This window comes from Rhinoraja longicauda, chromosome 35, assembly GCF_053455715.1.
Source record: "Rhinoraja longicauda isolate Sanriku21f chromosome 35, sRhiLon1.1, whole genome shotgun sequence".
Lineage (NCBI taxonomy): Eukaryota > Metazoa > Chordata > Chondrichthyes > Rajiformes > Arhynchobatidae > Rhinoraja > Rhinoraja longicauda.
Genome location: NC_135987.1, coordinates 18,874,593 through 18,895,867, shown reverse-complemented (window position 1 = coordinate 18,895,867; position 21,275 = coordinate 18,874,593). Strand labels below are relative to the sequence as shown.

At 45.0% G+C, this 21,275-nt stretch overlaps 2 protein-coding genes across 3 annotated transcripts in view; both read right to left on the bottom strand.

Moving 5' to 3' along the window:
- chata (choline O-acetyltransferase a) overlaps positions 1–15,614 on the bottom strand; it is a 28,417-nt gene extending 12,803 nt beyond the window's left edge. Inside the window, exons 1-7 of one of the 2 annotated variants that reach the window (XM_078428274.1) lie at positions 15,486–15,614; positions 13,233–13,363; positions 10,518–10,709; positions 7,663–7,781; positions 6,692–6,745; positions 3,417–3,597; positions 2,437–2,614 (exon numbers count right to left, since the gene is read on the bottom strand). In XM_078428274.1, coding sequence (XP_078284400.1) covers positions 2,437–2,614; positions 3,417–3,597; positions 6,692–6,745; positions 7,663–7,781; positions 10,518–10,709; positions 13,233–13,295 — 787 coding nt within the window. In that variant the 5' untranslated portion in view covers positions 13,296–13,363; positions 15,486–15,614. Of the gene's footprint in view, positions 1–2,436; positions 2,615–3,416; positions 3,598–6,691; positions 6,746–7,662; positions 7,782–10,517; positions 10,710–13,232; positions 13,440–15,485 lie in introns of those variants that run through there. The other variant, XM_078428273.1, reaches the window with a different exon arrangement.
- Positions 15,615–18,475: 2,861 nt separating this feature from the next.
- Positions 18,476–21,003, bottom strand: slc18a3a (solute carrier family 18 member 3a). The gene has a single exon (XM_078428359.1). It carries the CDS (start codon positions 20,529–20,531, stop codon positions 18,978–18,980), a length of 1,554 nt encoding a protein of 517 aa, XP_078284485.1. The 5' UTR covers positions 20,532–21,003; the 3' UTR covers positions 18,476–18,977.
- Positions 21,004–21,275: the final 272 nt, after the last annotated feature.

Sequence of the window (21,275 nt, the reverse complement as noted above, 5' to 3'; positions counted from 1 at the left end):
GGAGAACGTACAAACTCTGTACAGACACCTTCGAAGTGAAGTATTTGTTTAATTGTCTACCAGTGCCATGTTCATCCCTATGCAGTTTCCAGTTTCTGACTGCAGGGGACCTACTCTTGGCTTTATTAATCTTTTTGTATATTTTAAAAGGAGTGGAGTTTTAGGACATGGTGTCTGGGTATAAGAGTGAATCTTCTCACTCATCATTGCCAGAAACAAAGGACCAACAATTTGCTTAAATGATTGAAGTGAAATAATTGTAGTTGTGGAACTATTGGAGTGATTTCTAGTGTTGGATATTGGATTTCCAGATGTCGTTAAATTAAACATAGAAACATAGAAACATAGAAAATAGGTACAGGAGTAGGCCATTCAGCCCTTCGAGCCTGCACTGCCATTCAATATGATCATGGCTGATCATCCAACTCAGTACCCTGCACCTGCCTTCTCTCCATCCCCCCTGATCCCTTTAGCCACAAGGGCCACATCTAACTCCCTCTTAAATATAGCCAATGAACTGGCCTCAACTACCCTCTGTGGCAGAGAATTCCACAGATTCACCACTCTCTGTGTGAAAAAAAACGTTCTCATCTCGGTCCTAAAAGACTTCCCCCTTATCCTTAAACTGTGACCCCTTGTTCTGGACTTCCCCAACATCGGGAACAATCTTCCTGCATCTAACCTGTCCAACCCCTTAAGAATTTTGTAAACCTGCACTTCAGTCGTTAGCAAATGAATTCATCTTGCAAAAATAGACGAACGCAGATTCTAATTTCCACAGAGGTGTGTTCTTACATTCTCTGCAATTGGAGACATATGTGCGATTGGCAGTATCTACACCGTAATCATGATCATAACCAAATGCCAAACCAGGAAGTACTTCTTAAAATAATACGAATAAAGACATTGATATATTATCTGTGGTTCAATGTAAATATAATGCAGGGAGTTCAACAAAATCTGGTAATGTTGCGTGTAAAATATACATTGCAAGGCAAAAGTGTATTGTTGCCCCACAAGAATTAGGCTTGGTTGGACGAAATGCATAGGAAGGTACTGCAGATGCAGGTATACACCGAAGATAGACACAAAATGTTGGAGTAACTCTGCGAGACAGGCAGCACCTCTGAACAGAAGGAATGAAGAAGGGTCTTGACTCTAAACATCACCCATTTCTTCTCTCCAGAGATGCTAGCTGCCCTGCTGAGTTATTCCAGCATTTTGTGTCTATCTTCTAATTAGGCTTGGTGGTACAGCGGAGCTAGAAGCCAATATAAGTAAGGAACAAGAAGTCCACTGGAATGTTTTCTTAAAGGTAACTCTCCTTCACTGGAGGATATCGGAGTAACTCAGTGCCAATTCTGGGGTTTAGTTAGAGTAAGGAAGCAAATGGCGATATTGGGGAAGATTTGGTTTGAACGTTTGGGGTCAGTAGTACACATCATATTTCCCCAGAACAAATGTTCCCAGGATAGAAGGTGCCTAAAGATATGGGGTTTAATCTACCACATGTCAATTGTCATTGTAGGCTTTTCACCAAGATGATAACAAGTGCAGAAATGCATACGGATGACAACTCTTTGAACAGAAATGTAGGTTTTTTGATTGATTGAAAGATTCAGCATGGAAACAGGCCCTTCGCCCCACTGAGTCCACTCCAACTATCAGTTCACGGAAGTCCTATGATATCCCTTTTTCTCATCCACTCCCTAAATACTTGGCAGCAATTTTTACATTGGGCCAATTAACCTACAAATTCGCAGGTCTTTGGGATGTGGGTGGAAAGTGGAGTACCAGAAGGAAGCCCAGGTGGCAGAATAGAACAAGCCATGAGTGATTCACTTGGCCCATGTCTTTTTCAGTCAGAGAGTGGTGAAGGTGTGGAATTCTCTGCCTCAGAAGGCAGTGGAGGCCAGTTCGTTGGATGCTTTCAAGAGAGAGCTGGATAGAGCTCTTAAGGATAGCGGAGTGAGGGGGTATGGGGAGAAGGCAGGAACGGGGTACTGATTGAGAGTGATCAGCCATGATCGCATTGAATGGCGGTGCTGGCTCGAAGGGCTGAATGGCCTACTCCTGCACCTATTGTCTATTGTCTATTGTCTATTGTCTGTGCAGCTATCCATTAGACTTTACTATCTCCCAACATATATGACCTGTATTGGTTGAGTAGTCATTTCATTGAACATTATGTTAATTTTTGCATAACATGCATTCTAGTTATAATACCCAAAAGATAATTGGGCTTCTGAGGAAAATGCGATTAAATTGAATTCATGTATATAGTTTTCTGAGATCTCATTTGAATTATTGCAAAAGATGTTACAGGAAACATATGCAAAGCTAACCATATAGTTTGCATTGACGTAAAACACAAAGTGCATTTGCCTAGCGGGTTTTGTGTTACAGTATGATTCTGCATGCATACTTGCTACTGACCTCTTATAACCACTTTCCTTGCCTCCGCCCACTTGGGCCGACAGTCGGATGTGAGGAGACCTAAAGAAGGTGACCTTTCGACCTCACTCCCTGCCATTTTTACAATCCTCCTCAATTGGGTGAACAAGTCGGTTTCGTTCAAACGTCTGTAGTTTATGACAACATCCAAAACAAAGAACTGGCACAAAACAAAGTGACGGAAGTAAACTTTAATGCAATCCTGTTTGGAGTCCATGCAAAATGTTGAGAAGCGTGCGTTACGTATAAGGATCACTTTAAATGTCTTTGCATCGAACTCAACAAGGGTCATTTCTATTATTTCTATCATTTTTTTGGTAAACCAGCAGAGACATTAGACTGGACTTTAGACATACAGCATAGAAACAGGCCCTTCGACCCACCGTGCCCATGCTGACCAGCCATCACCCATACACTAGTTCTATCTTACACTCTAGGAACAGTTTAGTGAAGGCAATCAACCCACAAACCCGCATGTCTTTGGAATATGGCAGGAAACCGGAGTACCCAGAGAAAACCCATGCAATCACACGGAGAATGTTGGAACTCTGTACAGACAGCACCCATAGTCAAGATTGAACCTGGGTCTCTGGCGCTGTAAGGCAGCAATTGCAAGGCAACATCTGCAATTCCTCGTTTCTACCTTTTTCAGTTCTAATATATCATCCTTTATTGATAAAAAAAATTAATTGTTAGTCATCGGAAAAGATAAATTGTCCAGAATTTATCAACTTTGAACTCATTTGTCCATTCATTTCTTCTAATTTAGTTTAGATACAGCATGGAAACAGGCCCTTCGGCCCACCAAATCCATGCCAATAATTGACACCTGTTCACACTAGTTTGTTGCTATCTTATTTTCTCACCCACACCTCTTCTACTCTGGCTAAGACCACCCCACTGTTAATTTCCACCTCCTCCACATGCAGCTCCATGTTTCCCAGTGTAAATTGAAGTCTCACCTGGTTTCGATAAGCCACAATCACGTGCTCCGTTTCAGGCATGGCATTGCTTTTCTGGGTTACCAGTGTGTCCTTTTGCTGGCCTGGCAGACGGTAGGATGTGAAAAGCCTGTAGTATTGTTCCATACACAAGGCATGTCCTGCTAACTGACCACGAGCAAAATCAACAGGTAAGGCACGGCTGCAAAACAAGAAGGGAAAGCCGATACTTTAATAATCCAGCTGATGCCCGCCCATCTTCCCACCCAATGGTGTGGGTGAGCAGAGTGAGGCTAGACCCAAATTGGAGGAACAGCTTCTCATATTTCGCTTGGGCAGCTCACAGCCCAGTGGTATGAGTCTGCATTTCTCTCATTTCAGGTCGCCCCCGCATTCCCTCTCTCTCTATCCCTCCCCCACCCAAGTCGCACCAGCTTCTCGTTTTCACCCTGCAAACAACTAACAATGGCCAGTTCCCTTTATCATCGTTACTTTTTTGCATATCTTTCATTCATTGTTCTTTATCTCTCTACATCATCGCCTACATCTCTCATTTTCCTTATCCCTAACCAGTCTGAAGAAGGGTCTCAGCACGAAACGCCACCGGTTCCTTCTCTCCAGATATGCTGACTGTTCCATTGAGTTACTCCAGCTTTTTGTGTCTATCAATGGTAAGGACAATTAATTCCACAATTTCAAGTAAAACCCCCACCCCCACTTGTCCTCCTATGATTCCACAGCCCCCCTCTGCCACCATTTCCCATCAACCAATCACCCTGCTTCTTTTCTCTCCTCCCTACACTTATCCCCCATTCCTGAGTCTCACATTTCCCTCTTATACCTCCTCATTCCTCTCCCCTCTGTCCCCTTCCATCAATATCCTTACCTCAGGCTTGACATTTCACCTTCTATTCATTCCCTCTCTGACATTCTGTTGTCTCATTTTCACTGTAGCCTTTGGCACTTTTCCCAACAATCTGTCAACCAGCCCCCTCACCTGTATCCACCTATCATCTCTTCAACATCCATGGGCTCGCTCCACCCTTCCTTGGTCATCTGTTGCCAGCCCTGATTCGTTCTGGCCTTTTCCATCCTCCAGTTCCTCCCCCTCCCCACTCTACTTTCAGCCTGAAGAAGGGTTCCGATCCGAATCGTCACCATTATTTTTCTCCAAAGATGCTGCCTGACCCGCTGAGTTACTTCAGCACTTTGTGTCTATCTCCACCCATCACTTGCCAGGTTGTGTACCCACCCCACCTCTTTACCAGCTTTCTCCCCCCCTACTCCAATCAGTCTGAAGAATGGTCCCGACCCAAACAGCAGCATGTGTCCATTCACTCCACAGTTGCTGCCTGACCCACTGAGTTGCTCCACCACTTTTCTTTTTGCTCAAGATTCCAGCATCTGCAATTTCCTTGTATCAACATTTTCTTCTAAGTTAGATATTGTCTGATTTAGGATTTAATGCATGCAAACCATGTGTGGTTCAATAAGCAATGTCTATGCTAAAGTTGTACAAACTCCTGAACAACTTGTACATAAATTATTTGAGTGCTGATTTACAATTTTTCTCGTAGATCAAACTAAAAATCCCCCCGCTGTCAGGAAAATATATAATTCATTCACCAATAATCTAATCTAATAATAATCAGGCACTAAACCTCTGAGGTGTTGGAATTCGTAATCACAATTTTGCTCTAAATAAATTAAAACACAGCAATTAAAAAAATTATTTTCTTTAATTTCTTTAAGACTTATAATGTCCTTGTCCTTACAGATTCCTCCATCTTTGGAAGCTGCCGGACTTGCTGATTATTTCCAGCACTTTTAACATAATCACTCAATCTTCTCTATTTTACCAATATTATTCTAGTCATTACTCTTATTGTTACTTTTGTAAGCCTCAAGTTCCAAAAGAGAAGAAACCAAATTCACATCACAGTGTATCTATCGTTCCTTTCACTCTACCTATTGTATTTGAGTTTGGCTTGATTGGATTTATGTATAGTATTGTCTTGACTTGATTGGATAGGAGACAAAACAAAGCTTTTCACTGTATCTCGGTACACACGACAATAATAAACCTGAACCTAAGCCTAAGCATTCCCTTGCACAGTAACGGACTTTTTCAGAACTTTAAAAGGCCTTCACCCCATCAGCCAGAAACGTCTACTACGAACCCGAGAATTTAAACTTTATGCCTGGCACCCAGCACATTAGTTATTTCTGTCCTGGGCCTCCTCCATTGCCAGAGTGAGGCCCAGTGCAAATTGGAGGAACAGCACCTCATATTTCGTTTGGGTAGTTTACACCCCAGCGGTATCAACATTGACTTCTCTAACCCCAGAAAGTCCCTGCTTTCCCTCTCTATCCTCTTCCCCTTCCCAGTTCTCCCACCAGTCTTCCTGTCTCCTACTACATCCTATCTTGATCGCCCCCCCCCCCTAACATCAGTCTGAAGAAGGCTCTCGACCCGAAACGTCACCCATTCCTTCTCTCCAGAGATGCTGCCTGACCCGCTGAGTTACTCCAGCATTTTGTGTCCACCTTCGATTTAAACCAGCATCTGCAGTTTTCTTTCCTACACTAGTTATTCTTGTTGACACTACACCAAAGTCTTTGATCTTGGTTTCCCAACAGAATAAAAATAAAGTTGGGGTCTGAAGAAGGGTCTTGACCCAAAACATCACCCATTCCTTTTCTCCAGAGATGCTGCCTGTCCCATTGAGTCACTCCAGCTTTTTGTGCCTATATTCAGAATAAAAGTAAACATACCCCACACATTTTATAAATTATTTCCTTTTCATGTCAAAAACAGATATTCAAAATAATTTGATGAGACATTTTAGAAAGTGAAAGTATTTCACTAAATAACTTGGAGACTTATTGTTGGAGAGACAACAGCAAAGGAATGGAATCATTGGCCATTTTAACTTATATGATGGGCGGCACGGTGGTGCAGCGGTAGAGTTGCTGCCTTACAGCGAATGCAGTGCCTGAGACTCAGGTTCGATCCTGACTACGGGCGCCGTCTGTACGGAGTTTGTACGTTCTCCCCGTGACCTGCGTGGGTTTTCGCCGAGATCTTCAGTTCCTCCCACACTCCAAAGACGTACAGGTATGTAGGTTAATTGACTGGGTAAAATGTAAAAATTGTCCCTAGTGTGTGTAGGATAGTGTTAGTGTGCGGGGATCGCTGGGCGGAAGGTCTTGTTTCCGCGCTGTATCTCTAAATCTTAAATCTTAAGAAAATCTTAAAATGATTGGAAGTTTATTTCTGATTGTCAATTACTTACGCATCCAATACAAGTTTGTAATCCAGTATTCCACAGATGAGACGAGCAGCAAACCTGTAATGGGAAAATAAACTGTTAATAAAGGCACCACATGCCATCATCAATGGAAGCTCGCTCCAATGGAAACAGGTCCCTGAATGATGATCATTATAATTACTATCTATAATTATACCTGACTGCAATTACTCACAGGATTGGAAACCATATACGACTAGATAACAACAAAACTCTTGCAGTGTAGGAAAGAACTGCAGATACTGGTTTAAATTGAAGATAGACACAAAATACTCTTGCAGCTTCAACAAGGAAATGATGCCCAGGTTTGGTTACGTTTAGGTAGATGCAAAAAGCTGGAGTAACTCAGTGGGTCAGACAGCATCTCTGGAGAGAAGGAATAGGTGACGTTTCAGGTCACCTACTCCTTCCAGAGATGCTGTCTGACCTGTTGAGTTACTCCAGCTTTTTGCGTCTATCTTCGGTTTAAACCAGCTTCTGCAGTTCCTTCCCACACATTTGGTTTAAGTTTAATTGGTGAGACACAGTTCACCAATGCAAATAGATGAGAAGATGGCCATGCAATGCATAAGCCTTGGTTCACGTTTGGATAATGTTACATAACCCAGGCAAACACATGCCACCAACGACAGTGTACTACTTTGCTGCATGCGCAAAGGGTTTGAGGAAACCATTCAGTGGTAACCCTACCTTTAAAAAACATTTATTTAGGATCAGGTAAGAGCAACAAAGCAGCAATAAGAACATCCACATATTCAGGGACCTGGTTCTTGAAATATTAGCAAGAAATAATACCAATATAGTACTTTAGGGCTGTGTTTTAATCTCAGCCTTAAGTGTCAAAAGCAAGGCATTGTAACGGAGAAAGCACAGACATATTGTTGCTATCTTGCATTTTACAAAATAATATATTTCTGTGTGGTGCTACATCAAACAGGGTGCATGAATAGTTGTACCTGAGCTGATCACCCTCATCCTGGAAGTTCTGCTGAGGAAAGACCATTCCAGGACTAGAGTTTACTGGAAGTGCAAGTGGATTGCACAGATACATAGTATCCAACCACCAGTCAGAAATCTTGGGAAGAGAAGACAGAATAGTTTATTGTTACTACAAATAAACCTACCACCTTCTCCACAGTCAGCAATGGACCATTGTGGGCTCCATCTCCCCTTGATCATCGTTGCTGACTTTGATATGTCCTTTTGACACCTTTCATTCACTTTTTCTTTGTACCCTTTCGTATCTCTAGTTCCACCCCCCTCTGACTCTCAGTCCGAAGAAGGGTCTCGACCCGAAACGTCACCTGCTGCTTCTCTCCACAGATGCTGCCTGACCCTCTGAGTTACTCCAGTGTCTATCTTCGGTGTAAACCAGCATCTGCAGTTCCTTCCTACACATCTTTAGAACAGCCTCTTTTGATTGTCTAGTTTATTCAGTCCTTTCAACTTAAACCATAAATAAAAATGATGAGCCGACTATGACTTATCAATAGCAGATGGTTCATAAAGTTTGACAAGTAACACCAAGGGACCATAGACAATAGACAATAGACTATGGTTGATTGTTTTCCTCTATTGTGAACATTGTACATCGAGACAAAATTAAGTAAGTCCCTTTTTGCCTCACTTTGAGTCACTGCAGAATTTGCCTGTTGATGTCCTCTTGCTCAAATAATTTAATGAGGAGCCCATTAGAAATGCAGTGGCATATCTGATTTATTGAGAAAAGGGAAACCTCTATGTCTAACAGGGACAGGTTTAATGCAAAATGCAAGTTTCGGGAAAACATTGCAATATAATATAGTCTATCCTATCTGGAAAATAGAAATTATGGAGCTCATGTTCCATAAAATTAAAAACAAAAACATAATGGAAACATAAAGATGACAGGAAGAGCTGGTCATTACAACATCTATGTCCATTGTTTGGTCATGTTTGGTCTTTTAACACAGCACCACTTTCTAATTTTTATCCCTTCATTTCCCCAACTTTCAAAAATCAATCAGCCTATGTCTTGAATATATTCAGAGTCCAAATCCCTGCAACTCTCCTCAGGGAATATTGCAAAGAAACATTACTCCTGAACACATTTCTGAATGGGCAACCCCTCATTTTGAGTCCCTGACATTTTGTTCTGATGCACCCAGCCATAGGAAAATTTATCCCAGCAACTGTGTGGACAAAACCCATGAGAACTTTCAGTCTGAAGAAGGGTCCCAAATCAAAAGGTTGTCCATCCATTCCCTCCACAGGTGTGAGGGGGTATGGGGAGAAGGCAGGAATGGGGTACTGATTGAGAGTGATCAGCCATGATCGCATTGAATGGCGGTGCTGGCTCGAAGGGCTGAATGTCCTACTCCTGCACCTATTGTCTATTGTCTATTGTCTGACACAATGAATTCCTCCAAGCTTGTTATTTGCTCAAGATTCTAGCATCTGCAGTTTCTTCAGTCCCCATCAGAACCTTAATGTTTCAGAGGTGAGATCACCTCTCACCTTCTAAACACAAGATAATATATGCCGAGCCGACTTCATTTCCGTGAGACCCTCCCTCACTGCCACCCCTCTGTGATTCCCACCGCTCTCTGGCTCCACCCACTCATCACCCGCTGTGCTTTGTTCTGCCTCTCCCCTTTTCCAGCTTTCTTCTCCCTCCCTACAATCAGTCTGAAGAACGGTCTGAGCCCGAAATGTCACCTATCCATGTCCATGAAAAACTTTTTCAGTCAGAGAGTTGTGGATCTGTGGAATTCTCCGCCTCAGAAGGCAGTGGAGGCCAATTCTCTGAATGCATTCAAGAGAGAGCTAGATAGAGCTCTTAAGGATAGCGGAGTCAGGGGGTATGGGGAGAAGGCAGGAACGGGGTACTGATTGAGAATGATCAGCCATGATCATATTGAATGGCGGTGCTGGCTCGAAGTGCCGAATGGCCTACTCCTGCACCTATTGTCTATTGCCTATTGTCCAGTGATGCTCCCCGTTGAGTTACTCCATTAATTTGTGTCCTTTTGTGTATTAACCAATTTAGGAGCCATTTATGTTTAGACTAGCTACTGATGGCATATTATATTATTTTGTCTCAATATATCTTGCCGTTTTATTTTGGACACTTGGGGGTGGTCATTAGAAGCACAGGGTGGTGTGTATATATGGGCATAAGGGACAGGAAGAGCCAGGCACAGGGAGGGAGAGCATACAGTTCTCACCAGACCTGGACAGACCAACGACTGGACAGACCTGAGACCTGGGACCAGACAAGGGACAGCGCTGCCAACATCGACTAGTATGCAAAATAAGTATAGCCTGGTATGTTCATCTCCTTGTTTGTACAACTACTTCAATAAGCAACCAATCAAACTGGAAATAACGACTGGAAGATCTGTTCTGTTAGGTCTGCCTAAGACCACTCCTATTCTCCGTGTAGTAATGGCAAATGGAAAATAAGTCATTGGAATAGTCGGAAAGTTGCCATTACAACCAGCATTTGAGGTTCTTTCTTTCTAATTGCTCCTCATTAGATAATCCCATCTATGGAAGATAATGGAAGATAATGGAATCCCATCTATGGAAGATAATTTCCAACAATCTATCTAGTAAATCTTAATTTTACTCCTTCGAACTCAAGTATAACCTTTCTCATAGAGGCCAGACCTGTGCACAGTTTCCGAAGTGCAGTCCAAACAAGATCCATTACACATCGCAAAAGTGATTTTATTGTTGCAGTCTTTTCTTTGCTGTTGTTTCTCACGAGTAAGTAAACATTAAGTAAAATGCATGCATTCTCATTGAAAGAATGCAATGCTGCCATTACCCAATTAACTTCATTTTCTTTTCGCTTTACCAAATGTTCCTGCAAAAGTTCTCCCACCCCACCAGGGGCCCCAAAACGTTCCACAATGGCTTTGGTGGTCTGGTACTGCTCCTCCTTGACCAAGTGATTCACAGATTTCAGGTACGTGTCCAGTGTCTCCTGCAGAGAAGGGACTGGATATTTTGGCAGCACCTACAGGTTACAGAAGAAGAAAAAAAATGCATTTCAAACAAACATGATGAAGATTGATGAAGAAAATGTTGAACAGTGAAAAGAACTAAACTGTACAGGCTTCATTGGCAGGTTCGTTGTTGTATATATTTGTAGACTTTGTCGCTTTCGTGGCAAATTATGCTTTGCGTTCTGATAAATGTGCATCATTTATAACTTCTTGTGATTGTAATGGGGCATTGTCTGCACAGCACGGACACAGGCCCTTCAGCCCAACTCTGCACAGCACGGACACAGGCCCTTCAGTCCATACCGACCAAGAAACCGACCCAGCGCAAATTGGAGGAACAGCACATAGAAACATAGAAAATAGGTGCAGGAGTAGGCCATTCGGCCCTTCGAGCCTGCACCGCCATTCAATATGATCATGGCTGATCACCCAACTCAGCATCCCGTACCTGCCTTCTCTCCATACCTCCTGATCCCTTTAGCCACAAGGGCCACATCTAACTCCCTCTTAAATATAGCCAATGAACTGGCCTCAACTACCCTCTGTGGCAGAGAATTTCACAGATTCACCACTCTCTGTGTGAAAAAATGTTTTCTCATCTCGGTCCTAGAAGACTTCCCCCTTATCCTTAAACTGTGACCCCTTGTTCTGGACTTCCCCAACATCGGGAACAATCTTCCTGCATCTAGCCTGTCCAACCCCTTAAGAATTTTGTAAGTTTCTCACCTCATATTTCGCTTGGGTAGTTTTACACCTCAGCGGTATGAACATTGACTTCTCTAACTTCAAATAGCCCCTGCTTTCCCTCTATCCTCTCTATCCTTCCCAGTTCTCCCAATAGTCTTCCTGTCTCCTACTACATCCTATCTTCGTCCCGCCCCCCTCCCCTGACATCAGTCTGAAGAAGGGTCTCGACCCGAAACGTCACCCACTCTTTCATCTCCACAGAGATGCTGCCCGTCCCGCTGAGTTACTCCAGCATTTTGTGTCTATCCAGTGTAAACCAGCATCTGCAGTTCATTCCTACACAAGTAACAAGTATTCCCGGGAGAAGTTAATACTGTGCAGATACTAACTGGAGACACAAGAAACTGCAGACCCTGGAACTTTGAACAAAACACAAAGTGGTGAAGTAACTGAACGGTTCATGCAGCATCTGTGTGAGGCGGGGTGGCAACCAGGAAGTCGCCGGTCCATTCCCTCTTGCCTGGCCCTCCGAAGTTCCTCCAGCACTTTGTGTTTTGCAAAAAGTAACAGCTTATGACAAATCCCTGTTTTCCAATAGGAAATGAATCTGTAGGAAAGAACTGCAGCCGCTGGTTTAAATCGAAGATAGACACAAAATGCTGGAGTAACTCAGCGGGACAGGCAGTATCTCTGGAGAGAAGGAATGGGTGACGTTTCAGGTCAGACTGAAGAAGGGTCTCGACCCGAACCGTCACCCATTCCTTCACTCCAGAGATGCTGCCTGACCCGCTGAGTTACTCCAGCATTTTGTGTCTACCCCCATCGACACTAGTCCCGTCTGCCCGTGTTTGGCTCATATCTCTCTAAACGTTTCCTATCCGAGGACCCGTCCAAGTTTGTTTTCTAACAGGTGAGGGGTGCCTCATAAATCTCAATATAGTCTCCCATGCATAATATGAGAAAAACGGTTTGGACTATATGAACACAAACAGTATTAGTAAATTCTAAAGAGGTTTTCCGTACACATTCTGGATCAGTAATGCTATCAGCATTGTGGCAAAACAATTAGCCCGCTGCCTCTACATCAATGTCAGTGCCTAAGGTACTGGATGGTAGTTAGGTAAACCAAGGAGGTGCTTTGTAAAATAAAATAACTTGCATCCTTTCTCTCTATCCAATCCCAACAGAAAATGTAGTCCAATGTTTGCAATATAATATTGTATACTGGAGACTAAATGATCCCACGGTACAACTCTTAAAGGGAAGGAACACCCATTGTTACACGTCTGTATGTTACAACCTCCTTTGTGTAGGCACCGCGAGATACAACAAGCCCTAAGGCCCAGCGAGTCGGTGTCAACCACCAAGCATCTAATCCTGCTCTAACCCACATCACACTCCAATAACTACACCCAAGTTCCGCCACTCACCCACTCACTTGGGGCCAGTGACTGTGGCCAACTAACCTGCCAAACTGCACGTTGTTGGGACGTGGGAGGAAGCAGGAGGTAGTCATAGGGGGAACGTGCAAACTCCACACAGACAGTGGCCGTGGTCAGGATCGAACTCGTGTCCGAGGCACTGTGAGGCCGGGGTTCTACCAGCGGGTACCACAGTCATTTTATCAGTCAGTTATCACACTGCGTGTCTGTGTGGAGCGGGGAGTTAGCATTTCCCTACTGCATGGGGAACCATTAGATTGTTGCATCTCCTCTATCTATCTACCCTGTGCGAAAACACGTGCTCGTCAAACTGCACAGTATAAAACTTTCGCACATCAAAGGAGATAACGATTGCTACTTTCGCGCCTGCACCCGAGCGGTCAGTGTGTGTAAAAGCTGGCATACATAGCTGTTCCTGCGAGATCGGGGTCGGATCAAGTCCTGGTTGGATTTACGCGGAACTATCATAGTCTCGTCGCGGCCGCACGTTGTCGTTGGGTAAACCACGGGCACGCTGGTACAGGTGCAAGGGACTCCTGCATTAAAGAGAAAATGCAAGTGGGTATGTTTCCAAATAGTCAGCGAGTTCATGTGTAAACCACAGTTCTTCATCTATCATGCATCACTTGATCAGTCTGAAGAAGGGTCTCATAGAAACATAGAAACATAGAAAATAGGCGCAGGAGTAGGCCATTCGGCCCTTCGAGCCTCCCCCGCCATTCAATATGATCATGGCTGATCATCCAACTCAGTATCCTGTACCTGCCTTCTCTCCATACCCCCTGATCCCTTTAGCCACAAGGGCCACACCGAACTCCCTCTTAAATATAGCCAATGAACTGGCCTCAACTACCTTCTGTGGCAGAGAATTCCACAGATTCACCACTCTCTGTGTGAAAAAATGTTTTCTCATCTCGGTCCTAAAAGACTTCCCCCTTATCCTTAAGCTGTGACCCCTGGTTCTGGACTTCCCCAACATCGGGAACAATCTTCCCGCATCTAGCCTCTCCAACCCCTTAAGAATTTTATATGTTTCAATAAGATCCCCCCTCAGTCTTCTAAATTCCAGCGAGTATAAGCCTAGTCTATCCAGTCTTTCTTCATATGAAAGTCCTGCCATCCCGACGTCTCGACCCGAAACGTCATCCATTCCTTCTCTCCTGAGATGCTGCCTGACCTGCTGAGTTACTCCAGCATTTTGTGAATAAATGCATCACTTTACATTCTGTAACGTTTATCCCCCCCCCCCCCCCCCCTATTCCTCGTAGTATCTTTTTTTCAATGCTTCCCACCTGTTTATAAAGTGTACGCCTTCTGCCCGCCATTGACCACATTTGGACACTTAAATTGAAGCAAATAAACATGGGTCACGTATAGCCATCGCCCAGCACCAAGATCTTTCCTGTGATTTAACATGTTAAACAGTTTTAAACACCTATGCAAATAACTGAGAATACAATAGCAAAGGCTGAAACGAAGAGTGGGAATCAGTCAATATTCCAGCGCCTTCCTGAAGAGGAACATTGGATCAAAAGCGTTATGTCAAGTCAAGTTTATTTGTCACATACACATACAAGATGTGCAGTGAAATGAAATGTCACTCACAGTCCAGCAATAGAGCAATAAAAATAAACAATTTCACACACAATCACAACCAACACAAACACAAACCAACACAAAAAGTAATTGGGGCAATTGGATCACATAGTACAGAAGCAGCCCCTTCGGCCCAACTCGTCCATACCGTCCAAAGTGCCGCCATCTAAACTAGTCGCACCAGCCCGCGTTTGGCTCAAATCCCATATCCATGTACCTGGGAAATTGTCTTTTGAATGGTGTTATAGCATCTGCTTCAACTACCTCCTCTGGTAGCTATTTCCATACACCCATCACTTGACAGTGAAAAAGTTGCCCCTCGGGTTCCTATTAAATCTTCCCCCTCTTACATTAAACTTACGCCCTCTGGTTCTTGATTCCCTTACCCACGGTAAAAGACCGTGCATTCACCCCATCTATCCCTTTCTGGTTTAATACAGCTCTATAAGATCGCCCCTCAGCCACCTGCGCTCCAATGAATAAAGTCGTACTCTGCCCAACCTTTCCTTATAGCTCAGGCCTTCGAATACTGGAGGCATATTCGTCTATCTTCTCTGCACCCTTTCCAGCTTAATTACCTCCCATCTACCTGCCCAAGTGTCTTTTAAATGCTGTTATAGTAGCCGCCTAATTCCAAATGAGTAAAACTGAACACGATACTCCAAAGGCGGCGTCGCCAACATTTTGACTAACTGTAATAAAAGGTTGACACAAAATGCTGGAGTAACTCAGCGGGACAGGCAGCATCTCTGGGGAGAAGGAATGGGTGACGTTTCGGGTCGAGACCCTTCTTCAGACCAGTCAGGGGAGAGGGAAACGAGAGATATAAAAGGGTAATAAAAGGTTCCTAATGGACACTCTAACGAATCTGTTCATAACCCAATATTCCGCAATCTATAAATGGAACTACAGTAACTATCTCGCAGCCTGAAGACGGTTCCCGGCCCGAAATGGCGCTTGTCCATTCCCTCTGCTGCCCGACCCCGTTGAGATCCTCCATCACTTTCCGTTCAGCTCACAGGCACTGCAAGTTGGATGGGAGGAATCGGCATTGGTACTTACCGAGCCTCAGGAGTTCACTTGGAAGCAGAGAGGACGCAGGTTGAAGAGAGAGCCCACTTTCAGACCCATGGTTGGAACTAGATACCGGAAACTGGACGCTGCGCTACACGGGTCCCTTCTCAGTTGCCCGGCCGTGTTAGAGCTTGGATGGAGCTTGAACAGGAAGGATAGCGAGCTCGATTATACTATTGCTTCACAGGGCAGAACACTCCCCCTTTCCCTATTCGTCCAGCATTACACCCGACACCACCAGACGCAGCGCAACATCCACGCACTTTCAGTACAGAGGCCAGTAGTATTAGTTTGGGGCTGGGCGGCGAGAGGTGGGGGGTGGGGGTCGGCGTGGAGAGGTAAGGGTTGTTTGTACGCTGATTTTGTGCGGCAGGCTTTCATTCTCTGCTTGGTTATGCTTGCAATTCTCAGCAACAAATGTCCATAAGTAAAATGTCCATAAAGAACCTGGCGTCGGTGGAGAGACACAAAAAGCCGGAGTAGCTCAACGTGTCAGACAGTATCTCTGGAGAGAAGGAACAGCTGACGTTTCGGACCTGATACGTCACCTGCTGCTTCTCTCCAGAGACGCTGTCTGACCCGTTGAGCTACTCCGGCTTTTTGCGTCCATCTTCGGTTTAAACCAGCATCTGTAGTTCCTCCCTACACATTGGCGTCGGTGAAGATAGTTCCTGATGAAAGATTATCAACCTGAAACGTTGATTTTATTCCGAGAGAGTGTTGGACTTACTAAATGGCTGAAGAAGGGTCTCGATCCGAAACGTCACCCATTCCTTCTCTCCCGAGATGCTGCCTGACCTGCTGAGTTACTCCAGCATTTTGTGAATAAATACCTTCGATTTGTACCAGCATTTGCAGTTATTTTCTTATACTACTGAATGGCTGAGGCGTTCCTTGTCTCCAATAGGCATTATCCTACTTGCAATAATGTGAAGAAATTTAGTGTATGGACAAAAGTAGGCAAAGTGTTCACGTACCCCACAAGGGATTGTTCAGTTAGACAGCAGAGGACAACGGTTGCTAATTATTCTGAACGGTTTTGATATAATTTTGCCTCCACTGAGGTTTGCCGAACTGAGGCAGGTTCTAAATAAAGGCCGTATAATTGTCATCACTGTGAACAGCGCATGGCCCAACACAAACCGAGTCCACTCCTCCACCGAGAATACTCATCCGTGCTCTCCGTTAACACATCGCTACATACCTGAAACTACCTCTCAAACGGCGCAATTCTCGATGAGTTCCAATTCCCAGTCAAAAATATTCCAAATGTTTTCGTTTATTGCAACATTTTATATTTAATTCAGTTATAATAGTTCATCCACTTTCATGGCATTGTGCGAGCGATGTTTAAACACAATCTCGATTTCGTAAGATCACATTCGTTGTCATGAATTATAGATTTGATTTCATATTGAATCTTGATTTTAAGACTTTTAACGAGTCCCATTAGGGCTGTCTTTGCATCCAGTAGCTGGTCGCTTTGTACCCGCTTTTAGCATCGTGCGAATGTTTGTGGATTCGGGTTGTATTCGCGGTTTGCAACCCGGCTCATGAGCGCTGTGTCACATTGGAAATCTGAGAATACCACTTTAGTATTTTAGCATCTTATGCTCAAGCTAAGAGATCTTCCATCAACCCGTTTTCTTCGGCTGTGGAATAAAAACCGGCGGAGGTAACCAATAATAACTCCAAGATGAATCAGAATCCGAGACGAGTGAAAGTTTATTTTGCTCATTCATTAATATGCTGTTATTATTTCTAATCTATGAACCAAGAAGCGGCTTTTCAGTGGGAACGAAGTGAGTCCGTTTTTCCGGTTCGGTTTCGGTCCTCGGCTACACATTCACACCGCTTTTTAAATTTATTCTTTTGAATGTCATTTTTAATTTTCCCGTTGAAAACCGCAATCGAGTGAATTCTCACCGATCTGCCGGGACAATGTTTTTCAAAACACAATCTATCGCGGGGACGTGAATAATAATCTTTTTTTCCCTCCTTTGTGGCTTTGCTTGATCTCCGCGGGTTGCTGTTTACAGGGGAGTTCGGATCAATGGGATTAGACGTGAGAACAATTTTCGAGTAGGGGGGGGTTCCATCGGATTTGCCTTTTAGTAAAGAAGTAAATACTTCTTTCAACCTTAATCAGAACAAAATGCCGCAGACTCAACGCAAAATGTTGAGTTATGCAAGAACGTTTATATTCATCGTTCTGCGTTTATATAATCGTTACTTTTTTGCATACCTTTCATTTATTTGTTCTATATCTCTCTACATCACCGTCTATATCTCTCGTTTCCCTTTCTTCTGACTTTCGGTCCGAAGAAGGGTCTCGACCCGAAACGTCGCCCATTCCTTTTCTCCAGAGATGCTGTCTGACCCGCTGAGTTACTCCAGCTTTTTGTGTCTATCTCACGTTTATATTAGAACCAGCTTTGTTCGCCCGAAGTGGAATTCCCACAAAGTCTGGGAACTTATAGAAACATAACATAGTTGTGCGTGTGTTCAAAATTAGTATTATGTACGTAATCGCATGTACGAAGGGTGTTCTGGAATCTACCCGGAGTGAATGCTGTGTCCGCATTATTTCCCAGTATTCGTTTATTTATCATTTTATGTAAGTTGTCAAGATTTAAAAATTGTGTCCGGAAAAAAATAATTAAAACAGTCCCCATGGTTATCAGAAAGCAACTCCTTTGCGCTAATTTTGCGCCTTAAGCATTTATTTTTGCCTTCCATCACAATGAGGAATGTGGGGAATCCGCTGTGGTGGATGTTTATGTTAACTTTTATGTCGTTGTGTGTCTTGTTGCTTTATTTTTTGTATGGCTGTATTCGCATGTCACTGCACCTTAATTGGTACATGTGACAATAAAAGTCATTTGAGTCCTTTGAATCCTTCGAATGCATGAAGCGCTGGCGTAACCAATTTACCGAAACTCACTCATCATCTCTTGTTCCAACATTTATTCTGACAGAGTTATGATATCGTAGCACATATAGGTGGAAATAATCCGTGACAGAGTTTCATTCGCAGAGAGGAATACACCGTAGTTTGTTTTTTCAGTTCAACTCATGGGGGGCGATATAAGGAGCATTCGCTACATAGTTTTTTTTATATTCCCATTAGATCCTGAATAAATTAATACACTTAGTTCTTTTAATACAGATGTATAACCTAAAACTCACACAGTAATTTCGATGACATTTTGCACTAGACATTATTTAAATGATAAATGAGATTTACTTTTTAACGCTGAATCTTGACTGAGTCACATTTCACTTTTTGTCAATTTCTCCAATCCCATAAGATCCGAGAACGTTGCCTTTACATAAATGACACAGAAGTATTGCACGGCAAATATGACAAAATAAATAATCCGGATTATATTAGACATCTAGTACATCACGGAGTTAAGTTGCATTGCATTCATTTTTTTGTCCTGGGAAGATTGGAGTGTTTGGAATCTCACAGGGCATCTATTCACTGGAGTCCTCTTGATCGGAGTCAATCAGCACCGCGGACATGGAGTGGTTACGTGCCGAGCTGCCGTGAGATTTCTTGGCCGCCTTGCGTTCTTCCATTATGATGGTGTCGTACAATCCTTTTGGCTCCTCCTCCAGGAGGACATTTCTCTCAGAGAGCGATGGCTTCATCTGACACACGTTTCTCAAGAACAGCAGGGCAGGCGCGTACAGGATGTTGATCAAACCCATGCCGAGGTTGAGCTGCACAAAGCCAAAATTGTGGACGATCTGCCCGGCTACGATGGGACCCAGGGCATAAGCAACAGAGTAAGAGATGTCGGCTATGGCGTACACACTACCGTACACAGAGACATAACGGACATCTACGAGGAAGGCGAGGGTGGGCAAGAGGGCCGTGTCCACCAGAGCTATCCCAAAACAGAGCGCACACAGCGGGAAGATGAGTTCTTCAAAGTTCCTACAGGCCGGGACTGTGCATGAACTGGCTCCTATAATAACCAAGCCCAGAGCTCCGTAGAACCATTGCAAGTTGGGGTATTTGGCAGCTAACTTCACGGTGATGTACACGCCGAGGATGTGCGGGAAGAAGGCCGGCAACCACGTTAGTCCCATCTGCCATTCGGAGGCATTCATTGTGTCTTTCATCCATTTGGAGATAGTTGGCTCCAGGAAAGCTAAGGGGATGTTACAGGTAGTCAGAGCCCCGGCCACGACCACGATGTAAGGGTCGATCATGAGTTTGTAGATCGGGGTGCCCTGCTGCATGTTGTGGCGTGTCCTGTTGGAGAAGGGCGCCATGACGACGAGGAGCATGATGCCGTCCAGCAGGGAGATCAGGGACAGCACCAGGAAGGGCACCCGCTTGCCCACGAACTGGTACAAGATGCCGCCGAAGGGCGGCGCCACCAGGCTCCCGAAGGAGATGAAAGCTAGAGCGATGCCCAGAGCTACGCTCCTCTCCGACTCCTCCGTGTAGCTGTCCGCGATCATCGCGATCCCCGACGTGTCGGCGAACGCCGAGCCCAGGCCCTGCATGCTCCTGGCGATGAACAACATGGCGTAGCTCTCCCCGAAGGCAAAGGTGACCGTGGAGAAAAATATAATGGTCAGCCCAATGAGCAGCGGGATATCGTAGCCCACTCTGTCGATGAAAGTGCCGGTTAAGGGGTTGGATAGAAGCTGGAGGATGGCTTTGGATGCAAACAGTACTCCGATTTGTATGTCTTCGTTTGGGTTGGGATTCCTCTCCAAGACCGCTCTCCGCGTGGAGTTGACGGACGACCCATTGGTCCCGTTGGTGGGAAACGGCAGGTACACCAGCTTGTAAGTTCTTATAGTTTCAAGGTAGTCTGGTATAATGGGTACAATCACCATGTACAGCATGTTGTCCAGTAACATCGCGATGCACACTATGACCAGCAAGATCTTGCGTTGCCGCTTGGGTTGGTGAACCGCGCCGCTGATTTGTTTACTTCGCTCCCCGACCACGTCTGAGAATTTCACCACGGCTGACTTGGCCAGTCCGACCACGGCTGTAGTCGCCATGCTCGTCCACCGGCGACCTGCCCCAACTTCGGCCCAATCCTCGCCGTCCCCCTTTGCTTTGCTGCGGTTTGTGGTGTGTGTGGTCTGGCCGCCCCCACCCCCCGGGGTATCGCGGACTGGACACTCACTGTATTACCTGGACTCGGAGCCCCGGTAGAGAAGCGGCTCCACCATCACGGTGCTGGTAACCAGGGGCATCGTGTCAGTCCTGGGACTGGGCATTCAACTCCAGCCAGCAAGGCAAGTGGGGCTGCACACTCTCAAAGCAGGGGGACGCCGGAGTCGTCGCTCTTGCTCGGCTTGGCTCAGTCCAGGAATGGGAAGATTCTGGCGATTAGCGAGCGGTCACATTGGCAGAGGATGTGGGAGGGAGAGTGGCGGCCGCCCACCTGTACAACAACTCTGGGCTCCTCCCTCCTCCGGACTCGGCCAAGCCCATTCACACCGGCGAGCGGGCGTCTGCTCCCCATCCCCTCCTCTTGTCTCCGGCTTCTGACTAGATGCTGCTGCTGTCTGCCTCAGCTGGCTCAGACCGAACCCGCCCCTGACGCCAAACCCCCCACCCGATTGGGTCTCCTGCAATCCGCAGCCACTCTTGTGGCCGTCCAGTGCGGGGGACACATTTCACCAGATCCGCCTCCTCCCACCCCGAGCGTGGACTGTACAGCAAAGATTAGCCAGAAACTATTTACACTGCCAGTAGCTTGGGACGGAATAGATTCATCTCCAAGATAGACGCAAGAT

Coding starts and splice junctions, on each gene's coding strand:
- slc18a3a (XM_078428359.1), bottom strand. CDS start 20,531: ATGGCGACTACAGCCGTGGTCGGACTGGCCAAGTCAGCCGTGGTGAAA.